The sequence below is a fragment of the Canis lupus genome, chromosome 11 (genome assembly GCF_011100685.1).
Source record: "Canis lupus familiaris isolate Mischka breed German Shepherd chromosome 11, alternate assembly UU_Cfam_GSD_1.0, whole genome shotgun sequence".
Classification (NCBI taxonomy): domain Eukaryota; kingdom Metazoa; phylum Chordata; class Mammalia; order Carnivora; family Canidae; genus Canis; species Canis lupus.
In genome coordinates, this window is record NC_049232.1 from 15,961,169 (window position 1) to 15,983,697 (window position 22,529).

At 49.5% G+C, this 22,529-nt stretch overlaps 1 protein-coding gene and 1 long non-coding RNA gene across 4 annotated transcripts in view; one reads left to right on the top strand and one right to left on the bottom strand.

Moving 5' to 3' along the window:
- Positions 1-3,156: 3,156 nt before the first annotated feature.
- On the top strand, positions 3,157-12,372 carry LOC119873879. 3 transcript variants are annotated; one of them, XR_005366624.1, is made up of 4 exons: positions 3,157-4,030; positions 4,147-4,320; positions 5,502-5,838; positions 11,457-12,372. It is a non-coding gene; the product is annotated as an uncharacterized LOC119873879 (long non-coding RNA). The 3 variants fall into 3 exon arrangements; XR_005366625.1 differs by having other exon boundaries at positions 5,614-5,838; XR_005366623.1 differs by lacking the exons at positions 3,157-4,030; positions 4,147-4,320 and having other exon boundaries at positions 4,666-5,838.
- A 3,488-nt stretch (positions 12,373-15,860) lies between these two features.
- MARCHF3 (membrane associated ring-CH-type finger 3) overlaps positions 15,861-22,529 on the bottom strand; it is a 136,788-nt gene continuing 130,119 nt past the window's right edge. Inside the window, exon 5 of the mRNA XM_038552018.1 lies at positions 15,861-16,807. Coding sequence (XP_038407946.1) covers positions 16,649-16,807 — 159 coding nt within the window. The 3' untranslated portion in view covers positions 15,861-16,648. The remainder of the gene's footprint in view (positions 16,808-22,529) is intronic.

A 22,529-nucleotide genomic window follows, 5' to 3' on the forward strand; every position in this document is an offset into this window, starting at 1 on the left:
TCCACCGTGGGGAGGTGCCGCCTCCCTGGGTGGTCCCTCTCCGTGTCTCAGAAGGAGACATTGTGAACCGTGTCAGTACTTGTGACCGTTCGGCCACGTGGGCACCTTTGCCCGTGATTGCTTAAAACCAAAGATGACAGCGGCAGTCAAGGTGTCTCATGTGCTCAGGGCTCAAATGGCACATGGAGAGGATTTCTGGAGCATGTTTGGCAATTGCTTCGGAGTTTTCCATCGAGACCCAAATTCTGAGAACATCGTTGGCTCGTGCCAGCCGGCCTGCCTTCTCTGTCCGGGCTCTCCCAGGGCACACGGCCTGCGGTGCTTGATCGTGGGGCGGAGATGACGGCTCGCTGGGCCCCGATGTTGGCTGCGGTTGATTGCAGGTTTTCATTTAAATAAAGAACAGCGTAAGCCTTCAGCTGGGAAAGGGGATTGAAGTGTCCCCAGGCGAAGCCCTGGCATGCTAATGCAACATGTGACCCACCAGCACGGCATCCCCTCCCCGCTCCCCACCCAGGGGGCTGGAAGTCACCCGTGGGTCTTTGGCAACTCTTTGCCAGAATGCTGGGTGGAGGTTGGCAAACGCTGGATTATGAAATAAAGCGAGGCAGTTGGGGTGCTGTTGTCATCGTTGGCACGCGCACCCTAGGTTACAGGAAGCAGAGCAGGCCTCACTTAACGGGGGGCGGGGCGCAGGGTGCCTTGCTCTTCCTAAGCAGCTCGGGGTGCTGTGTCCGCAGGCTCTGCAGGCTGACCCCATGCGAACGGCTTTGGGTGGTTTCAGCCGAGACCAGTTCATGTTCACTGATGCTGTTTCTGCCAGGGAACCCGGAGGCTGATGGGATTCCAGAAGGCTTTGTGTGAAGAGGCCTGCTTGGTGGCAATAGTGCTGGGCGGAGCAGGTCACGTGCACATGGGGGCTTCGCATTGAATGACTTGTTTGAATGGCAGATTGTCCCCATCTGGGGGTGCACGACCCCTGTTGTGTTCAGAAGAGTCACCAGGAGGTTGTGGACATAGGGGTGTCCTCTTCGTATCGTATCTCTGATCCCGAGGCCCCCATGGGACATGCGGCCACTTCTTCCCCGAATCCTCCCTCTGTCAGTCCACTGTTGACTCTCACACCTCATGCCTGGGTCTTGGTTTCCTCTTCAGGCAGCCTTGTTCTAGACACATCTTTCTGGAATGATGCCGGTCGTAGCCACATTGAGCTGTCTTTGCAAGTGTGGGAGAGGGCAGGGGGACGATGGAGTTTCAGAGAATTTCACCTTTTGACCACGAAAGGAGCTGCTTTATCCCCAGATTTTTTTAAAAAACAATTTTGTTTTAGATTTTATTTATTTATTCATGAGAGACAGAGAGGCAGAGACACAGGCAGAGGGAGAAGGAGGCTCCCCACGGGGAGCCTGATGTGGGACTCAATCCTAGGGCCCCAGGATCATGACCTGACCCAAAGGCAGATGCTCAATGACTGAGCCACCCAGGCGTCCCGTTCCCAGACTCACACACACACAGCATTTTTAAATTTTTAAATGCTGTGTGTGTGTGAGAGGAATTTTTGAATGTGCATGCATGCACACGTGTGTGTGTATCTTCTGGTTCAGAATAACTTCTTAAATTGCTAGGTTTTCCTCTAAGAAAAATCCAGTTTTAGTTCTCTGTCTAGGTGTTCTTTTTTTTTTTTTTTTAAGATTTTTAAAATTTAGAGAGAGGGCACAAGTTAGGGGGAGGAGCAAAGGGAGAGGGAGAAAGATCCTCAAGCAGATTCCATGCTGAGCATAGAGCCCGATATGGGGCTTGATCTCACAACCCTGAGATCATGACCCGAGACAAAACTAAGAGTTGGATGCTTGACCGACTCGCCACTCATGCGCCTGTGTCTAGGTGTCCTTAATTCATTTTGGACCTTTGAGAGGTTTGATGTACAAAACTTTGTCATTTTGTCCTTTGGGTGGCAAGTCTCTGTCACACCCCGGGGCACAAGGCACATCCTCTTTGTCCCCCTTGGGACAGACCACAGAAGATGTGGCCCCTCTGCCGGCCCGCAGGGACGTCGGAAGGACCTTTGCTAGTCCGAGGCTGGGGAAGCCCTGCTCAGGGCAGACGTGGCCATCCCTGTGCAGCTGATCCTGGCTACCTGTGCATCCACTGTGTTCCCTGCACTGACCTTGCAAATCCCAGATACTACTTAACTTCATAATTCTTTCAAAATGTATCTCCAAGAAACAGGGACTTTTTATAAACAGAACCATAATTCTGTTATCATAGCTAAAACAATTTCTTCTGGGACGCCTGGGTGGCTCAGCAGTTGAGCGTCTGCCTTTGGCTCAGGGTGTGATCCTGGAGTCCCCAGGATCGAGTCCCACATCAGGCTCCCCATGGGGAGCCTGCTTCTCCCTCTGCCTGTGTCTGCCTTTCTCTCTGTGTCTCTCATGAATAACTAAAAATCTTAAAAAAAAAAAAAAAGAGAGAGATCAAATATCCAGTGTTCACATTCCATATTTCATGATGTTATTTTTCCCTTACCTTTGGTTTTTTTTTTTTTTTTATTTTTTTATTTATGATAGGCACACAGTGAGAGAGAGAGAGAGGCAGAGACACAGGCAGAGGGAGAAGCAGGCTCCATGCTCCGGGAGCCCGACGTGGGATTCGATCCCGGATATCCAGGACCACGCCCTGGGCCAAAGACAGGCACCAAACCGCTGCGCCACCCAGGGATCCCACCTTTGGTTTTCTGAATCAGGATCTAAACACAGTCCACATAGATGTTACATATAAATGTTATAAGCCTTCTAAATAATTTGGCCCAAAGTGTCAATAGTGGTGCTGTTGAGAAACCCTGCTGTTGGTAGTATTTAACAATTTTTTTTATCCTTCTCATTCCTGTAAACCCTGATAGCAGGACTTGATCAGATTCAGGTTTGCTGATTTTGCAAGAACATCTCATGGTTGTTTCTGTATTTCCTATTGTATCCCATCAGGAAGTGTGTGAGGCATTTTCTTTCTCTCTTATTTTGGGATGGCATCATTTTATTTTTTTTTAAATTCAATTAATTAACATATACATTATTGGTTTCAGGGGCAGAGTTCAGTTATTCATCAGTCGATATAACACCCAGTGCTCATCCGGTGCCGTCCTTAAATGCCCATCACCCAGTTACCCCATCCCCTGATGCCCCTCCCCTCCAGCGACCCTCAGTTTGCTTCCTATGATTAAGAGTCTCTTATGGTTTGTCTCCCTCTTGGATTTGATCTTGTTTTATTTTTTTTGCAATGTTGAGATTGATCTGTGGGTTTTGTTGAAGATCTGATCCTTTTATTCTCAAGTTCCCCATCAGCCAGTGTTTCTAGCATCTGTTAATGATCATTAGGCAGATTGATTATTTCATTTAGATTTTGTCATTATTTCTACATTTGGTGGGCATTTTCTCTAAAGAACTTGCTTCATCGTTTATAACCCAAGGTACAGTAGACACAAGATACTTTTTTAAAAGGATTTTATTTATTTACTTATGAGAGACACACAGAGAGAGAGAGGCAGAGACACAGGCAGAGGGAGAAGCAGGCTCCATGCAGGGAGCTCGACGTGGGACTCGATCCCGGGTCTCCAGGATCAGGCCTGGGGCTGAACCCCACCCAGGTTGCCCCACAGAAGATACTTTTAAAAAAGCACTTATCAAAACAATGATTCTGTTCTTTACTATGCTCTAGAGGTGACTTGTGAGGTTTTTTTCTTAAAGAAATTAAATATCATTATAAACTCATGAATTTTGCCATAGACGATGTGTAACAATTCATGAGTTGTTCCTTTGTGATGCCCGTTACTGCTCATCTGAGGCTGGTGGGAGTCTGTTTAAATTATATCCCCTGCCCTCTGGACACAACCACCATAGTTTTCCTTACTTTTGGTTATGATAAGGTGTTCTAGGTTTGTCTTACCCATTTTCTGTCCCTGACCTAGACTCAGATATTTCTCCAAGGAGATCTGCTTCCTTTTAGCAGGAAAATGGTGTTCAGAGACCATCAGCAGGTATGCTCAATTTTTGAAGACCTTGTTTAGTGACGAACCTGTAAGACACGCAGGTGTACTCAGAGGGACCGGGTCTTACACGTGGGTGTGATCACCTGCCATTGCATTTCTGCCAGGCACACGAAACAGATTAAATCCAAGTCTTCCCTCTCGGACGGTGCGCACTCGAGAGTCCTTCGCCCTCGCGGGCCTCGCCTGAGCCTCATTCCTCGTCCTCCTCACGCAGTTGAAGGAGACTTCCCACCACCTCTGCCCCTCGGTGGCCCAGGCTTCCGAAGGAGGAGTCCCAGGTGAGGACGTGGGGGAGGCTCCGCAGGGCTCCAAGGTTGTTCTGGCCAGCGCTGCCCCTGCGTGCTTGTCCTGGGCGCCTGGCGGGGCCGCAGCAGCCATTCCCGAGTGATGCGTGTCCCTGGGGAACGTGGCCTCACGCACGGAGCCCTAACTCCTGTTTTGCTGCAAGATGCTGCCCGCAAGGGCACAGTCCTGTGCTCTCACACAGCCTGCAGAACAGGTGGAGAACAAATAGATCCATGGGACAGGATCTGAGCCCCCTTACGGGGTGGCCCCCTCTCCGTGGTCTGGGGCCGGGCTTGCCAGGGGCCAGCTGCTCAGGGGCCCTGCAGACGGTGGGCTCGGAGTGGTGTCCTGTGGGCGTCACCGTCACCGAGCCGCCTTGCGCCGCTCAGGCTCAGCCGCGGGACCGAGGCATCAGCTAGAGCTGGCCCTGCATTTACTAGGCAGGGAGTGAAAGGAAGGGAAGTGATGGGGAAAACCCACGACACTTTTGAGCTCAAAATGGATTTGTATAGGACAGCGAAGTTAACTGCAATTTGCCCAAAAGCCAGCCTGAGCTTCTAGACTGTTCCGGTCTTTCTAAAGGGCAGGAGAACATAGTTCTAGCTGCTACGCTGTGAAAGACGTGCCACTGGCCCATCACGGGGGTGGGGGGTGCTGTGCCTCCATGCACTGCCTGGGCTGTGATGGGCGCTCTCCCGAGGCACCCTCGCAGCAGCGCCCAGACATTTCCTCATACAAATCTTAAGACCGATTTTAAGAAAATCCTAACGTCAGCAGCCTTTAAGCCCTGAGTATAAAATGCGCTTCTTATGTCTACTAAGTGTTTCTTATTTGCAGCTGGATTCAAAGTCCCAGCTGCCTCCTTTCTGCGAATGAGGAGGGGGAGCAGGGGGCATGTGGTTAGCTAGCTTCACAGGGACAGGCCCGCAGGGCCCCAGCGAGTCCTGCCGAGGGCCTCAGTGCCCTCTGGAAACACGGGCCCCTAAGAGGCAGGGAGCCAGACGAGTGACCCTGGATTTTAGAACAAGGAAAGACCTAGCTTCAACATTGTTGTCTTTCTTTCCAGTGAAGTCTAGCCCTGATGCCCCCTTGACAAAGCAGAGGTGAAGTAGCGGAATGGAGCTGGGGCACCAGAGCCAAGGGTGGGGGGTCCTTCCATGCCCTGTCCCCACAGGAACTCCAGGGCTCCAGGAAGGACTTTTTGAGAGGTGCCGATGGTGCACGGGATGGCGGACCTGCCCTGACTCTTGGCTCCCTTCCTCTCCCTCCCCGCTCCACCCTGGAAGTGCCGAGGAAGCGGGAGGACGGATGGTGAATCAGAGGAAAGAGTGCACACGCCAAGGAACACGGCCTACAGAAGCTGTGGGTGCAAGGAAGCCAGTTGCCACAGCTGGGGCGCAGCTGGGTGTCACGTCCTGGCCTCCCTCCTGTATCCTGCATCTAGATGGATCGCGGCTGCGCCGTCACATCCCAGAGAGCAGAGAAGAGCAGTACCAGCCCTGTGCCCCCAGGTCAGTGGGGAGACGTTCGGGCTGAATCACGTCCGTGCTGGGGGGTGCTGTTCTGCTAGCCACACGGAGTCTCCCCGCTCTGGGCTCAGGGGGCAGGCGGCCTGCAATCCACGCAGCTGGAAATGGTGAACGTCCAGGAGGGAGAACATAGCGATGGGGACAGAGGTGGGGGGATGTTCCCGAGGGGCGGGCTTGCTGAGCCGCGTGGGGCAGGTGCAGAGTTGTTGAGTCCAAATGGCAGCACAGGGCGTCCCCGCCCTCTCCGCCGACCCCCGCGCTGTAGACCCCCTTGCTGTGGGTGTATGTCAGTAGCCAAGCGTGTAGATGCCCCGGAGGATATGCGATCACAGGAAAAGATAATGAGAGATGAAATCCTGCTGATAGAATTCCGACCCAACGTAACAGTAAAATAAATGTAAATGGAGGGGGGCGCCTGGGTGGTTCAGACGGTTAAGCATCTGCCAGCAGCTCAGGCCATGATCTTGGGGTCCTGGGATGGAGCCCCATGTATGCCTCCTGGCTCAGCAGGGGGTCTGCGCCTCCCTCTGACCCTCCTTCTGCGAGCTCACTCTCTGTCTCTCTTTCTCAAATAAATAAATAAAATCTTAAAAAAACATAAATGCATAAACTCACCAATTCAAAGAAGAGATTTTCAGGTAAAAAAAAATTAGTGTGTTGTCTACAGGAGACATGAAAGAATACAGAGGTGTTTAATATTAATTCAGACAAAAGAATTTTATTTTTTACTGTTTTAAAGATTTTTGTTTATTTATTTGAAACAGAGGGAGAGAGCACAAGCAGGAGGGGTGGCAGAGGGAGAGGGGGAGGCAGGCTCCCCACCGAGCAGAGAGCTCAACATGGGGCTAGATTCCAGGACCCCGGGATCATGGCCTGAGCCAAAAGCAGACACCCCAGGTGCCCCAAAAGAGAATTTTAAAAGATCAAGATGGACAAACACACTATTACAACATTTTATTTTGGTAAGGGGAACAATGTATTAAGATGTAATGATAAAGATAAATGTAAATATTGCTGCAAATACCTAAAGCGGCTACCAACAGGATGTAAGAGGAGAAATAAGTAAATCACTGATTGTAATCAGAAATGTTATATGCCCTTCTCAGAAAATGACCAAGCATGAAAAAAAGTAAAGTTAGGAAGACAGATGTAAACAATTAATGCACTGTAGATGATTTATTACATATATGCATACACATTCACAAAAATCAGCTATGTACTAAGCCACAAAAGATGCCGCGGTTTCAAAGAATCCACAGCACTGAAGTCATAGTTCTTTGGCCATAATGTAATAGTAACAAGTACAAAACAAAAGAACACTCCCCACCCCCTGCTTGTTTGCTGATAGTCATTTAATCACTCCTAAGTGACTCTGGGGATAAAGAAAGGAACATAAAAGAAATTTAAAAATACTTAGAACTGGGAGTCCCTGGGTGGCTCAGTTAGTTAAGCATCTGCTTTTGGCTCAGGTCATGATCCCAGGGTCCTGGGATTCAGCCCCATATCTCGCTCCCTGCTCAGTGGGGTGCTTCTCCCACTCACTCTGTCCCTCCTCAGGCTTATGCTCTCTCTCATCCATTCATTCTCTCTCAAATAAATAAAATCTTTATAAAAAAAATGAATTTATCTTCTAAAAAGATACTTAGACCTGAAATTTAAACATTGAAAATGTCCAAAAACTGTGGGAGATTAAGTAGTACCTAGAGAAGAAGTCATAGCATTTAAATTATTTACTCAAAAATAAAGACAAAAAAGGCTGACAAAAATAAAGACAAAAAAGGCTGAAATAATGGAATTAAAATACAAAAACACAAAAGAAGAAAAAAAAACACAAAAGAAGGAAGGCCTTCATAATGGTAAGGTTAAAATCAAGGAAGCAGAGGACAAAGAGTATAAAAGAAAAGATTTAAAAATTCTAAATTTATTCTTTAAGAAGATGAATGAAATTAATTCAGACTGGCTAGGGGCGCGTGGGTGGCTGAGCGTAGGACTCTTGATCTGGGCTCAGGTCTTGATATTAGGGTAATGAGTTCAAGCCCTGTGTCAGGCTCCGTGCTAGGTGCAGAGCCTACTTTAAAGCAACAACAATAAACAAAGATCAAACTGGCGAAATGAAAGAGTAAAAAAGAAGGTGGAAATAAAAAGCACTGAATGAAGAAGGAAATCATTAGTGACTGTATGAGGGTGAGGACCATCCAACTTGCTGTACCAGAGTCTGACTGGCATGAGGCAGGTGTCCCCACAGAGAGGTGGCCTGGCATGGATGTCAGCAGAGGAAGGTGAAGGGCACATCTCCACGGGGGAGCGGATGTCTCTAGAGAGGAAGACTAGTTACATGCAGACATTGATTACAAAGGTAAATAAATTAAGGGCAATAAAAGCCAGGTTTCTCATGGTAGGAGAGGAAGCTATAAATATGGCAATGGAAAAACAAGACTGAACTTTGTGGCATTGGATTGGAATTGGTGCTATTGGTGTGAACTCTTCACTTTCAATATATATATAGAGAGAGGATACACAAAATCTTAAGGTTGATCCAGGATTGAAAGGATGGTTTAACAGCAGCATGTCTTATTACATGGATTAAAGTAGAAAGTCACACAAATTTCTCAATAATACTGGTAATCGTATTTAATCATTATTACTGATTCAGTTTGATATATTTTTTAAAGATTCACCTATTTATTTTACAGAGAGAGTGAGAGAAAGGATACGGTAGGGAGGGGCAGAGGGAGAGGGAGAGAGAATCTCAAGCAGACTCCCAGCTGAGCAGAGAGCCTGGCACAGAGCTTGAACTCATCACCCTGAGATCATGACCTGAGCCAAAATCAAGAGTCGGACACTTAAATGACCAAACCATCCAGGTGCCCTTCAATTTGGTATTTGAAATAATGATGTAAAAACTCATAAAATACTAGAAATAGCAAGGAAACAGAATGACTCAACAAAATTATATAAGAAGAACGTATAGCAAATATCCTTGGGGAGAAACTCTGACCCCTCGTTAAGACGAGGAACCCAGCAAGTGCACCTACTCTCATGGCTGCCATGGATGAGTCCAAGGGGCCAGGCCATGGCACCCGGCCAGGAAAGAGCAGGCTTAGAATGGAATCAGCAACCCTTAAGAACTAACACAGGAGGGATCCCTGGGTGGCACAGCGGTTTGGTGCCTGCCTTTGGCCCAGGGCGCGATCCTGGAGACCCGGGATTGAATCCCACGTCAGGCTCCCGGTACATGGAGCCTGCTTCTCCCTCTGCCTATGTCTCTGCCTTTCTCTCTCTCTCTCTCTCTGTGTGACTATCATAAAAAAAAAAAAAAAAAAAAAAGAACTAACACAGGGTTCAGCAAAGCTGTTAGTACAGGATAACAAGTGTTCTTCTCCACCAGCGCTAGCCAATGAGAAAATAGAATAGAAAATAAGATACCGTATACAATAGCAACACAACTCTAAGGTATTTAGGAATTAAACCAGGAAAAGGCACGAGAATTTTATTGACAACGATTAAAACTCTCTTTCAGGACACTGAGAACACTTAAATAAATGGTGTTACTCTATTTGTATCATATAGGATTGCTAAAATTTGTAAAGAGGGCAATTTTCATGAAATTAATGTATAAGTTCACTACAATTCCAATCAAAATTCCATCAGGAACTTTTAAATGAGTTAACAAAAACTCTTCTAAAATTTATGCACAAGAATTAAAAGCTTGTCTATAAATAACTGAGTCAGTTTTGAAAAAAAAAAAGTAGAGCAAAATTGGCAGCGGATAGGGTTGCTCATTCCACTACATACCAAGACTCGGGATGAAGCCTCAGTGAGAAAAACAGCGAGGTAATGCAGGGACACAGATGGAAACTGTAGAAACAGACCCGTGGGTATATGATACAGGTGACACCGCAAGCCAATGATAAAAGGAAAGATTGTTTTGTAGATGGTGATGGGAAGCTTGGGGAGATGAAGTTGAATCTTGTGTCATTGCCTTATATCATGGGCATGGGTGAACTCCAGATAGATCAAGAGCCTAAAGGTGGTACATGACACCATAAAGGCAGAAAATCTGGAACACTGTCTCTGTGGTTTGGGAATGAGAGAGGACTTCTTCAATTTCCAAAAGACCCCTCCTGGTACAGAGCACCTGACAGCAACCCAGATTTGGCAACGTCCAAGTAAAGGATTCCTGTTCAACAAAGGCTACCATAGACAAAGTTAAGAGGGAGTTGATCTCATGACATATGGCAGCACATCAGAGTGACGAGAGTGAAGGAAAGATCGCCAACCCAGGGGGAAAATGAGAAGTTTTATATTTGCACAGGTACAAGTAATAAGACACATTTATATGGTCAGATTGGCCAAAATTGAGCAAATAAAGAATAGCAAATGGAGAAAAGGTAAAACTTAGTGACAAAGGAGAGTGTCTAATGGGCTGTAGTCCTTCTGGAGAACAATACGAATAGTGAAGTTAACTGTATCAACGTCCTGCAGTCCAGCATTCCCACTCGTGGGTACTAGGCCAGAAGAGCCCTCCAGTGGGATCGTAGGGAGGGGAGTACCCAGGTGTCCTTAAGGGTCCTGTTGGTTGAGCCAGGGAGTGGGAGGTAATGTGAAGGGAACAGAGAAGTGAAATGGAATCCCAAGCAGCCATTAGGAGCAGTGACCCTGCACACATGCAGTGACATTGAGCTTAAAAATGTAGTGTTGAGTGGTGGTGGGGTGGGGAAAGAATGAGATTTAAGCTTAATCACTTTTTAAAAAAATATTTATTTATTTGAGAGAGAGAGAGTGCGTGCGAGCACATGCAGAGTGAGAGGGAGAGAGACTCAAGCCGACTGAGTGCGGAGCCTGAGGCAGGACTCTATCCCATGACCCTAAGATCACAACTTGAGCCAAAACCAAGAGTCCCATATTTAACCCAGGTGCCCCTATTTATAATCACTTTTATGTAAGTTAAGACATCTACTCACAAAACAGTCTGTTTTGCAAATATCTATCTATATTCAGTTTATGTATCAGGTATATTAGAGTGGGTGCTTAATGAAGGGTAGAGAGTGGAGACCAGGGATGAAGGGGGATCTACTCTAAAAATAGAAGCTGAGGGCAGCCCGGGTGGCTCAACTGTTTAGCGCCACCTTTAGCCCAGGGTGTGATCCTGGAGACCAGGGATCGAGTCCCCATGTCGGGCTCCCTGCATGGAGCCTGCTCCTCCCTCTGCCTGTGTCTCTGCCTCTGTGTGTGTGTGTGTGTGTCTCATGAGTAAATAAATAAAATCTTAAAAAATAAATTAAAAATAAAAATAGAAGCTGAGAGGCATCATTGCATAGCATACTATTGCATCGTGGACTCCAGAGCCTGGGTCTGAATCCTAGTTCTGCCCCTTACTAGCTGTGTTACTTGGGGCAAGTAACGTAACCTCTCAGGTTAAGCTTCCCCATCTATTAAAAGGGCCTGGTAGCTAATCTGCAAAGACGGCCCCAAACCATTCTACGCCTCCCATCAGGAGGTGGGGACTTGTCACTGCTTTGGTCAATAGGATGCGAGGAAGGGACCACTAGCCCTTTCAAGGCGAGTCATTAGGCAGACAGAAGCTTCTTCCCTTTCAGAGTCCTGAGCTGCCATGGGAAGAGTGGGGCCCTTGAAGCCGAGATGCCAGGTGGAGGAGACCAAGCCATAGGAGGAGCACCTGACCCATCTCACTGTCAGAGAGCCAAGTGCGGCCAGAAGACGCACTGCCCGCGGACTGCTCAGCTGAGCCCTAGCCAACCCACGAAACAGTGAAATGCAAGGAAAGGGTTGCCTTAGAGCATGAAATTTTGCGGTGGTTTGTTAGGCAGTAACAGATGAGGTTGTCGTGAGGATCCCAGGAGGTGATTTTCAAAGTGCCTAATTGCACGTGGCTCCTGGGAAGCGTCTGGCTCTATGTACGTACTTGTAGAATGAAACAGAAGAAGGACCTGTATAGGCTGACGGTGATAGAAGTTGTCAGGGATGAAACATAGGATTAACTCAGTTCTTTGCATCCGGTATTCAAAGATAGGATAAAATAAAACCTCTGACAGCATCCATATATTCATTTCCTAAATAGGGTAGCTTTGGACACAGTAGGTGAAAAGTATGTCTGAAAGGGAGGGTTTCTCAAAAGAAGCAGGGCTCTGAAGCTGATCTCCTTGTATTGTCTTTGTGTACCAAATTCAGAGCCTCCAAGAAGGCACTAGATGTATGAGCTCCATGACTCATGAGTCCCTCATTTCTGGGAATACAGACAACTGACAGACTATATTTGTTTTCCTCTGTAGCACTAGATTCAGAACTAGCAAAAAAAATTTTTTTTTTTATATCTGTGATGAATTCTCAATTAGCCATAGGCTCCAGTGTCAGGAAATGCAAGGGTAACAAATCTACGCATGATTCAAAGACCTCAATCAAGTCAGTAATTTCAACCTCCAGAAGGGTCTCTTACCGTTCTTTTTATTCCAAGCACAGTGTGCTCAATAAATATCTGTTGATTATTTAAAATCAGTCCCTCTTCTCTGGAAAGGATTTTAAACTGTTTATGGTCCTTCATTTATTAAAGTCGTTTGTGAAAACTCAAGCTGGGGCACAATAACAGACATCAGCCACGGTGAGTGGAAGAAAGTGGGGGGCGGTGGGGGCTACTGCCATTCACGAATCCACTCCTGGGAGCGGAGCCTTACAAAGTCTTCCAGGGGTTGACTGAGGTAGGTATTGCCCCATTTTACAGAGGCAGAAAATTGAGGCTTCGGTAAGTAGGTAAGTGGGCTCACTTGTCCAGTGCAGAGCCAGCCTCGAGCCCAGGTCGCCCGGCTCATGGCTGGTTCTCTCCCACGCTATCGCGCTGGGAAGCAGAGAGACAGACTCGGCCCACAACACAGCTGAACACCAAGGAAAAGACAGTCAACCCCTAGGCACCGAGAGCTCTGTCAGGCCAAGGAGGGCGGACGGTGGAACATACTGGCCCAGGCATTTCTGCAGAACTACCACGTTTTGGAGAGGGCGTGCAACTGCCCCGGCGTTGCCCTGCAGTACCTGTTTGTCCCCACTCCAAGCCTCTGCAGCCCAGGCCTCAGGCGACTGCCCGCCAGGTCGCAGTTCCTCCCCGTGCTTGGCCGGAAGGGAAGCGGACCCGCCAGGTGCATCCGGGACCCAACCTCTGCCCGACGTGATCCTGAGCCCCGGCGGGCCCCAGGCCCACCTCCTGGCCCATGAAGGGCTGCAGAATCACAGCCTGCATATCTCCTCCAGGCCTAGGCCTTAGAGCTGTGTGGCTGATCTTCGGGTAGCTTCTGGGAACATTCTGGATCAAAGAGGAAGGAAGCATGTGCCGCTTTCCTTTCCTAGGTATCGTTTGTCCTCAGGTTCTTTCGGCCTCGGCATTCTCCCTGGTGAAAGCAGACCAAGGGCAAAGTTTCCGGGCACATCGTGCCGCTCCGTCAGCTCTGGTGGCAGGGGACATGGGGACAGAGCTGGCGGAGGCCGTGCTAGGCGGGGACCAACGAGGCCTGCGGAGGACGTGGGGCCACCAGCGGGCCACTGGCCCGAGTGCGGGTGGCAGGCTGCTGTTTCACTCGCATTTTCTCCTTCGGTTCCTCCGTGCCCCCACGTGACTCACTGCCACTAAAGATGAAGTAACTGTGAGGAAGGCGCGGCGGAGAGGGTCGGACCCGTGCGCGGCCCGGGAAGGGAGGCCGGCCCATGACACACCGATACAAGTCACTTCCAAGCCATTCCATTTATTTTTCCTTTATTGGGTTTTCCATCTCATCTGAGCTTCTGCTCCATTCTCTGAGCTGTAGATTTTGTGTGAACATTCTGTGTTCTCTGGAACTCCCAGATAAGATCACAGAAATGTGTACACACACACACACACACACACACACACACGCACACACACACGGGGCAGGCAAGAGCTCGCCAGACTGTTTCGACTGTCTCTCTCCCCCTCTGGCTTCACCACGACTCGTGTTTGTCTCTCCCCAATATCCTCAAGACAAGTGGTTAGGATAGGATGCAGCAGGAGGCTGGAAACGTGGGCAGTTGAAGAAGTCGATGGAAAGGAAGCAGTGAACCCCCAGGATCCTTTACCTGCCCCTCCTCATTCCTTTCCCTGCTTCTTTCTTAATTTCTCAAAAAGAGAGAAGCAGAGGAAGAGTTCAAGGTTGGCAGAGCTGCGGGTGACCAGTGCAGGGGCCTCTGCGCCAGTTAGCAAGAGGCACCCCTTCTTCTAGGCAGGTGCAGCGTGGCTTGGTGACAGACACAGGGCCTGGACTGTGACCCCCGCCTGTCCCCGGCCTCTTGGCTGGTGCCTTGTGCACGTACTGTAGTTGCTTACACTCCTGAACCTTGAACGATGCCAGGGTGAAAGGGTCAAGAAGGGATGGAGACTTTCAGCGGGACCTGAGCTGAGCCCTGGTGCCGAAGGAGCTCAGAGTGTCTCCTGAGGAGGATCCCAGCTGGTGGGCTGGGAGGGGGGGCACTGCTCTGCTCTTGGCTGCCAGGAGTGCCCCGCACACCAGCCCACGTGCAGCCTACTCCTTGCCTTTGGACTCTGCTTTATTCCCCAGGGTGGGGATGCAGACGTGGGGGAGAGAGGTAGGGCACAGACCCAGCACCAACACGCCCGCCCTCCCAGGGCAGGGGCCCCAGCGGGCTGCCGGGCACCTGTCGGCCTGATATTTTGAGTCACTATATCTCATCTCATGAACCAAGACAGCAGGAATTCCCTGCAGCCATCGCAACAGGAAATGATCCTGGGAACTTCCCACTTCCCGACCTCATGGAAAAAGCCGGATGAAGGGCACGGTCCTCTCCTGAATGCTCGTGCCATTCCCCCAGAGGTGTCGCTGGTGTCGCTGGTTAAGCTGACAGCTCAGCGTTCAAGGCTGGGTGGAGAAGTTATTTATCTCCTATATTACCGGGCTGTAGTTCACCAACTACCAAGTTGGACTCTTGGCTCTGGAAATTTAATGTGTGACAGCTGCGTGCAGCCAGTGGCGTCCAGCATTTTAAAAAGGTCAATTAAGAAACGGTGGACGGTGGTGCAGCTAATGACAGCCGGGAGGGTGAGCGGGGCCGAGCCAGCAGAAGGGCTGAGGCGCATATGACGGGAATTCAGGGTCGAAGTGAAGCGTGGTGGGGAGGAAATCTATTGTCATCAGCCATAAAGCACATCTGAGCTTTGCAGCAGAGAGAGCAGGACAGCTGTTGCCCTCCCCACACAGCGCGGGGAGCAGCCTGTGAATTGCGGGGCGGAGGGGGGCTCTGCAGACAGTGGTGATACCTGCATCGGCTTGATCAATCTGCAGATGGAAGTCGCTACCCTCCTCGCTGCCTATTGCTTTGCACTCTCCCTTCTCCCACCTGGGGAGCCTAAGGCAGACGCTGGAGTGATCTTCAGAATGTGGGTCGTGTTCTAGAAATCCATATTTTAAGCATCCCCCAGCGCTGGGCTCCACCTGTTCTCGGTGCGGCGGCAGGGGGAGGGCCGGGGAGCCAGCGCGGCAAGTGCTTTCCTCAGATGACACGTGTGCCCCCTGGTTTGGGTGGCACACAAACGTGGGGTGCAGGTTAGACCCTTTCTTCTATGAAGGATAAAAGGGGGACGTGAAGCCCTTAGGAGAGGTCTATTTCAGCCTGTGACGGACTTGGCTCAGGGCTCCAGGAAGGCACTGTGTGGGACTCACTTTTGTTGTTGAAAATCAGACAAAGGGGCTGTAGGCTGCTCGGACACACTTTTTGCCCCATCTACCTGTCAAGCTAGAAATTCAATAGAGCAATGGGAATGCTAATTGATATGCAAAACGGGTCCAGGGTTCCTAGAAATGTCTAATGATCCACCAATTCCTTGTGAATGCAAAATTACGACATGAACTACAATGGGTTGGGAGGAAGAACACCAACCTCTTGCCCCTTTTTTTTTTCCTTTTTGAAATCTACTTTGGGGAAACTTCACAGGTTTATAATTTAAAAAAATATTGCAATCAATGGGATTTGTCTTTCACACACTGGATATTTATTATTAGAAAATAGTTTTTATCAGCTGGCAGTACCAAACAACTCGAAAGGAGCGTGCTCCTCACCATAATTTTTTTTTTACTTCTTAGTGAAATTTAAATAAACAGCTCATTGTTGGGAGAGTTGCCACGCCTTTTCTTCCCCCTTTAAAAATGCAATAAATGAAGTTTAGTACAAAACGTCCTTCAGATATGCCTTGTTCTGCAGTTGTTTCGCTGTCCCCTTGAGTAAGAGAGAAGAAGGAGATGAAAAAGACCACTCAAGTTATCAAATTACCCCAAAGAATCTACAGTAGAAACCAGGAAACAAACTCACCCAAACCAAACCTGTCCAAACCAAGAAACCAGTTTTAACATTGGCTTTTTGATTGTGATTATCATCTGACTTTAATATATATATATATATATATTCTTTTTTTTTTTGGAAATAGTAATAAAAAAGGAAGCATTGAATTGCATCTTTAGCAGGACAACCTTCCTCATATGTTAAAGAGGTGTTCAGGAAACTCCATATAGTATCTGCTAAATAAGCATGTTTGGCAGCTCAGCAAGTATCGTGTGATTGCAGCATCCGTGATTCCAAGTGAAACAGCATTTGCTTTCTTCGGGCCGAGTCCGTTGCTCGGGGCGATGTGCTAACATGGCTTCGGGTGTTCTGAGACCCACGGCCTAAGGAAGGATTCGGGGGGTGGCTCAGTGCATGGCCCCAGTGCAGAAACTTCCAGAACCCCAAACAACGAGTCAACCAACCAACGACACAGACGTCAAACAATGGTCTCCTTTGAGTTCCTCTTGACAGAATGGAGGCCCAGCAGGGACTGCTGGTTGGAAGGAACGCTGACAGACTTTGGAATGAGGAGAATCACTCTCTGATTGGTCCGACGCCATTCGTTGTACAGTCGACAGTGGTACCTAAATGACACCTGGGGGTGGGAGAGGAAAAATAAGGGAAGGGTTCAGGTAAGCAGAAGCCGATAATCAATCCAAGAAACACGTCACTGAAAACAGCCCCAGAGAGCTGGCAGCAGCACAGCGGGGCAAGTGCCCTGGGCCAGACTGCCCTAGCAACAGCTGAATGTTGGGAGGTTGGCACCAAGCAGAGAACACCCATGTGTAAACTCAGGCAGGTCCCTGGGGTGGCTTCCTTCACTCTTCCTCAGATTGGAAAAAATTAAGATAGGAATAGGAAATGAGGTTCCTTCAGAGTCTGGATTTACTTTGGGGATAGTAGCGTTTGGACCCCAAAGCATCAGTTGTGAAGCACGTTGGCTACAGGCAGCGGGGCAGAGTGGGTACAGTGCTAGTCCTTGCCCAGGGGTGGGACCTAGGCAGTGTCGCCAGCTTTCTCTCTGCTAAATGAGAGGGATGCTTGGGTGTCACGTACCCTACTGCAGGTTGGACACTGCACAATTTAACATTCAGACTGGCTATGATAGGAAGGGTACTGTTGGACTGGGCCATGTTACACCTACACTTGCTGGCCCCAATAAGTGATCCCCCACTACCTTCAGCTCTGGCGTCCTCTGGCTTTCAGTTGGGAGGCAGGGGCACCAACTCCCCTGATAAATTCTTCTTGAGCCTCAGCCCAAGGTAGGTTCAACTTCCAAGGACACCTGCAGTGCCTTGTGCGGACCTCAGCGTGGCATCACGTGCTCTGTACGTCAGTATATTTGTTTCTCTCCCTACCGCAGAAGCATCTTGAGAGCAGGGCTTGGGCTGTATTCATCTTTGCATGCCCAGCACCTATGCCTGGCACTTAGGAAGTTGCTCAGTAGAGTTTGCTGAGTGAATAAATATCTTACTTTTTCTGATTGCAACACTGCTTCAGATTAAAGTCTCTCTTACATGGTATGCAACATTATGAGCAGTAAACTGATGGCCAATTGTGGCATAACTGTGCTGAAAAGTACTTGCTTTCCATGTAAAATCCTGGAACGAGACACATCTGTGGTTCATTTCGGAGAAGGTTAGCTTACGGCACTGATGGCCTGCCCGGAAAATTCGGAGTCCCTACTTCTGGAGATGCACAAACTGTCTTTAAAAATGAGGATAGGTTCCAGTTTGAGAGCATCCTGGTGACTAGGTCGGTGCTGGGAAGGAAAATGCCCGTGAGCACCGGGTGACCAGTTACCCAGTATGGGCTGTTTAATCATCTAGGGAGGGTGTGCTGGGCTGACCCCAGTAAAGGGTCCTTGGTGGTCAGAGAGAGGGCTGGCCCGATGGTTGGAACTCAGGTTTCTGGAAGCAGAGGAGAGCAGAGGCCCTTGATGAGAAAGGGCTTATTGGTCTTTTGGCAGGCCTTCTGAGGCTAGAAAGCAGATGCCACAGGCTGAGTGCCAGAGAAATTTGGGTATGAAAATACAAGCTTTTAAACCCACACAGATGTGCTTTTCTCCAAAAGGCCCTGAACATGCCAAAGTGGATCAGGACTGGTTTTTCTTTTTCCCCCTAAGCTTGATTCTCATGTATCTATTCTGTCCTGCTGCTGTGTGGTGCTCCTCATGAATGTAAGAGAGGCAGGTGGGAAAGCCTGCTGCTCAAAGCCAAGAGCAGGGAAGGGTAGAAGGCAGGCTGGTGCTAATGAGGAGCTCTGGCAGTTCAAGAAGATCGGAATCTGGAAACACTACAGGAAAGCTGGGTTTCAAATCAAGAGACCCTTGGTCTGTATGTTAAGGAGTTGTGCGTACTGGACCTCGGGGGGCAGAGAAGTCGCCGTGGGTGCATGCAGGTGGTGCCCCAGGCCAGGCACACCCGGTCTGCACCCCCATCCTCTGCCTAGTGGCTCCATGACTTCGGGAGGGTTGCTTGTCACCCCCTCAAGCTTGTTTCCTTGTCTGCAAACTGTGAAGAGTGGTATCTGAGAAAGCACTTAGCACTGTGCCTCACACACACCAGTGTTCTTGGCCTGTAATTTTTGATGCATTAAATATGGAAAAGAAGACAGTTTTCTGATGCTCTTTCTTAGACACAGGGGAATGGGGGCGGGAAAAGGGGGGGAAGCGCTATTTCCTTTGCTCTCAGTGTGGCCGTGGGTCAGCAAAGGGCTGTATCACCTGGGAGCCTGTTAGAACATCAGAATTTTGGGTTCCACCCAGACCTAAGGAATCAGAGCGTGCATCTTAACAAGATCCCTAGGTGATTCGCAGATACGTTCAAGCCTGAGAAGCACTGCTTCAGGCAACCAGGGAGTCAACGACTTAGCAGGTCTCCTGGCTCCTCGAGGGCCAGGAGGTACAAAAATCAGTCCGCTTGTTCAGACAAACAAATGAGATCTCATTATGTATTAATCTATCTTAATTGCCTTTAACCATCACAGTCGGTGGGCAGATTCAATCAATAAGAAGAAAGCATCATAGGAAGATGATTCCTTATTGGGGGGAAGATAAAGGCACTTGGGCATAATGCGGACGGGGCCTCAGGTTGGCAATGCCCCGGGCTAGTGCGGAGCCCGGGCCAGAAGCTCCAAGATACTCCCTTCCCACAGTGGAACAGAATTTGATTTAGAGAAATGAAGAGGCAGTGAGGGAAAAATAAACAGCGTAAACCAAAAAGAAGCTATGACAGTTGTAACCTTGGGAATTTTGTTGAGATATTTCTTAAATGTCCCCGGGAGGAGGGTCAGAGGAAGGGAGAGAGAATCTTAGGCTGGTGCTTGATTTCATGATCCTGAGATCATGAGCTGAGCTGAAATCAAGAGTTGGACACTTAACTGACGGAGCCACCCAGGCGGCCCTTAAATGTCTGAGGATTTAGGGAGAGGAGGAAGAAAGTGCACAGGGCTGCTCTTCTAAGAATACTGCTTTTGTTGGGACAGATTTCTTGAGATGCATTCATCGCTTCATCCGAAGGATATCTATTAACCTTTTGGGGGCAAGATCCTACAAAGAGCTGTGGTCCCTGGACGGGGCAAGGAGGGCCAGAAGACACCAGCATCCACCCCTCCCTGTCAGGGAGGTGACAGGCTGCGGCCCACAGTCTGCGGGAAAGTCACAGCAGGGCTCGGGAAATCTATCTGTATTGTGGAGAGTATGGTGTGATCGAGGCTTACTGACAGTGCCAGGGCCTTGCAAGTCGTCTTCCCAGAAACAGGCCTGGCTCCTTGACCTCCGGCTGCCTGGAGGAGGCGGGCTGCATGTGAGCAGATGGGCCGCGGAGAGGGACTGGGCACAGGGTCACACCGAACACGCTCGGGCAGCCGTGGGCCGTGTGGGCTGTGGCTCAGCCAGCGTGCACACAGCCCCCTCGTTTGGATGCTGTCTTCCTGGAGGTTTCCCTACTTTACGGGGAGAATTCGGATGACTACCCGTGGGGCTGCAGGTCAGCCAGAGGAAGCAGATCGCTCATTCACCCCCATCCCGGGCCTTAACCAAGTTTCTGTGCTGGGCACTGGCTGTCGCCTCAGTGACGCGGTGAATGCGCGACACCCCAGTCCCCCCCCTCCCAACGTGGGGCTCATCGTAAGTGCCCCCCGGGAGGACTTCTTGATGCTGAGCATGAACTCAGTGCTCACAGGGCTTTTGTCTGTTCCGGGACCTCACATGGTTTGTGATGGGGGCAGTGATGTTTCCAGGGCCCCTCTCCCCGGGCACGATGGAGATGGGCCGCACCCCGGTCTCCGGGGTCCCAGATGCAGGTTTCCACGTGGCAGGTGCCAGAGGGTCCGGCTCCTGGAGTGGCGGCAGGGTGGCAGCGGTGGCGGTGAGGCCGTGTGTTCCCCTTCCCAGCAGTGGCGAGGCCCTGCCAGAAAGGCTCCTTCGGAGCAGCAGCCAGGCTGGGACTGACACCGTGTTTGTTTATCTAAGACATTTTCACAGCATATTCTCCTGAAGCCTGACAGCTTGTTTACAATGGGTTTCTGCCGGAGGGCACTTTCCAAGTGTTGTCAGCTCCTGAGTTACGGCTCCTGCCAGGGAGGCTCAGTACAGCATTTATCTGGGAAGGAGTTAGTGCAGATTGAGTAACCTCTTGCTCAGGGGCGCCGAGCGGTTTCCACACCAGCCAGAGGGGAGCACGCTTTCCCTTCCTTCCAGCTGCTTTGCATCTTGTAGCCGGCTAGGTGTCCGGAGGAGGAAAGCCCCATGCCTGTTCTGGGTGCTCTGATAAATGTTCCTGAAGTTATCCCACCAAGTCCCTCCACTTTCTGCATCAGTGGAAGGCTGATCACAGAGGTTAAGCACCCTGGTTATGCCGCTCTGAGGATGCTACATCTTGGGTCCGACCACAGGGCCTTTGCATTCTAATGCATGCGCTTTTTCACTACTATGGCCTCTTGGAAACGTTTCTGGGATGAAGTGTGTTCTGCCTCCTGCAGAGGCACTCCAGGCACCCTTCCCACCCAAACCCCCTTTCATCTGAGATAGGACATGAAACAGGGTCACATCGTCTCTCTCTGAGGAAATCTTTCCCTTTCTTCCTCCCCCAGCCTCCTTTTCCTCTTTCATCCTAGCTGAACGTATGCTTTACAAAGCACATTTTTGAAAAGGCCATAAGTTTGGTTTGAAAGCCCAACAATTAGATTGACATCTTCAACCTGACATCCTTCATCTTACAAACACGTCTAAGACAAATCGTAGCCTAGCAAACCTGTAAACATGGTACAAACTGACAATTATTTTCCAGAGTGCTTTCTCGGGAGGGGCTCTTTCCTTTCTATCACTAGGCAGCGGGGAGGCTGGTGGGATGGGCATTACTGTCATCCCCACTTTACAGATGGGGACACTGAGGCTCAGAGGCACGGAATGACTTTCCCAAGCTGCTGCAGTTGACAGGGAGTCAGTGGTAAAAGACAATTTAATTTCCTATTCTACCACTCCTCCCATTCCCACTGCCTGGTGACTTCTGAGCCCACTGCATCGCTTGACTCACTGTGAATCAGGACCCACTTTGTAGGCACAGACTTTTTAAAGGAGGCAGTATTACTTCTGCTGGTGAGGCTTCACCAGGTTGGGAGCAGAATGCCTAAATTCACCAGAGGACTCAGAAAGTTGGAAGCATCAGAACGCTTGTGTTTATTACTAAGGCTTGAGCCATGTCCCTCTTACTGAGACTGACGTGTGCCTCCACTTATTCCCTGAACGCTCCCACCAGCAGGGACATACAGAACTAGAGAGTCACAGGACAACCAGGAGGGGGAATGGGCAGGGGTTGTGGTCAGCCTGGCAAGAGTGGCAGCTGGTGGGACAGGGTTTGGAAGACACAACGCGAAGGAGCAAGTGTGCGTAATCGCTAGTGGCTTCCCCACATGGACACTGCACTCCAGGATATGAGAATGGTAAGGTCTGGACAGGAAACACCTATTAAGTAACAGTGGGACGTGCTCAGATTAGAAATGAGCAGGCACAGCCGAGTAATGCCAGGAAGCAGGGAAGCTCGGTTTCTGAAACTAGTCTAGAGGGTAGTGACCTTCTTCCCTACAGGTCCCAGAGGGAAACATAAAGAGGGAGATCGATGCTGTGCCAGCCAGTGCCCAAGCACTCAACTCTTTTCAGAAGTTTCAGTGAATGAAAAAACAGACATGTTTAAGAATTCTTCCTCGTATACAGCCGGCACACTTATTGGGAAATGGTTTTCTTTGGTGGTGGCTTCTCAGCTAGATAAATTAGTGTTCTTATGGGCAGCAGAGTCAATATCCCAACATACAGAATT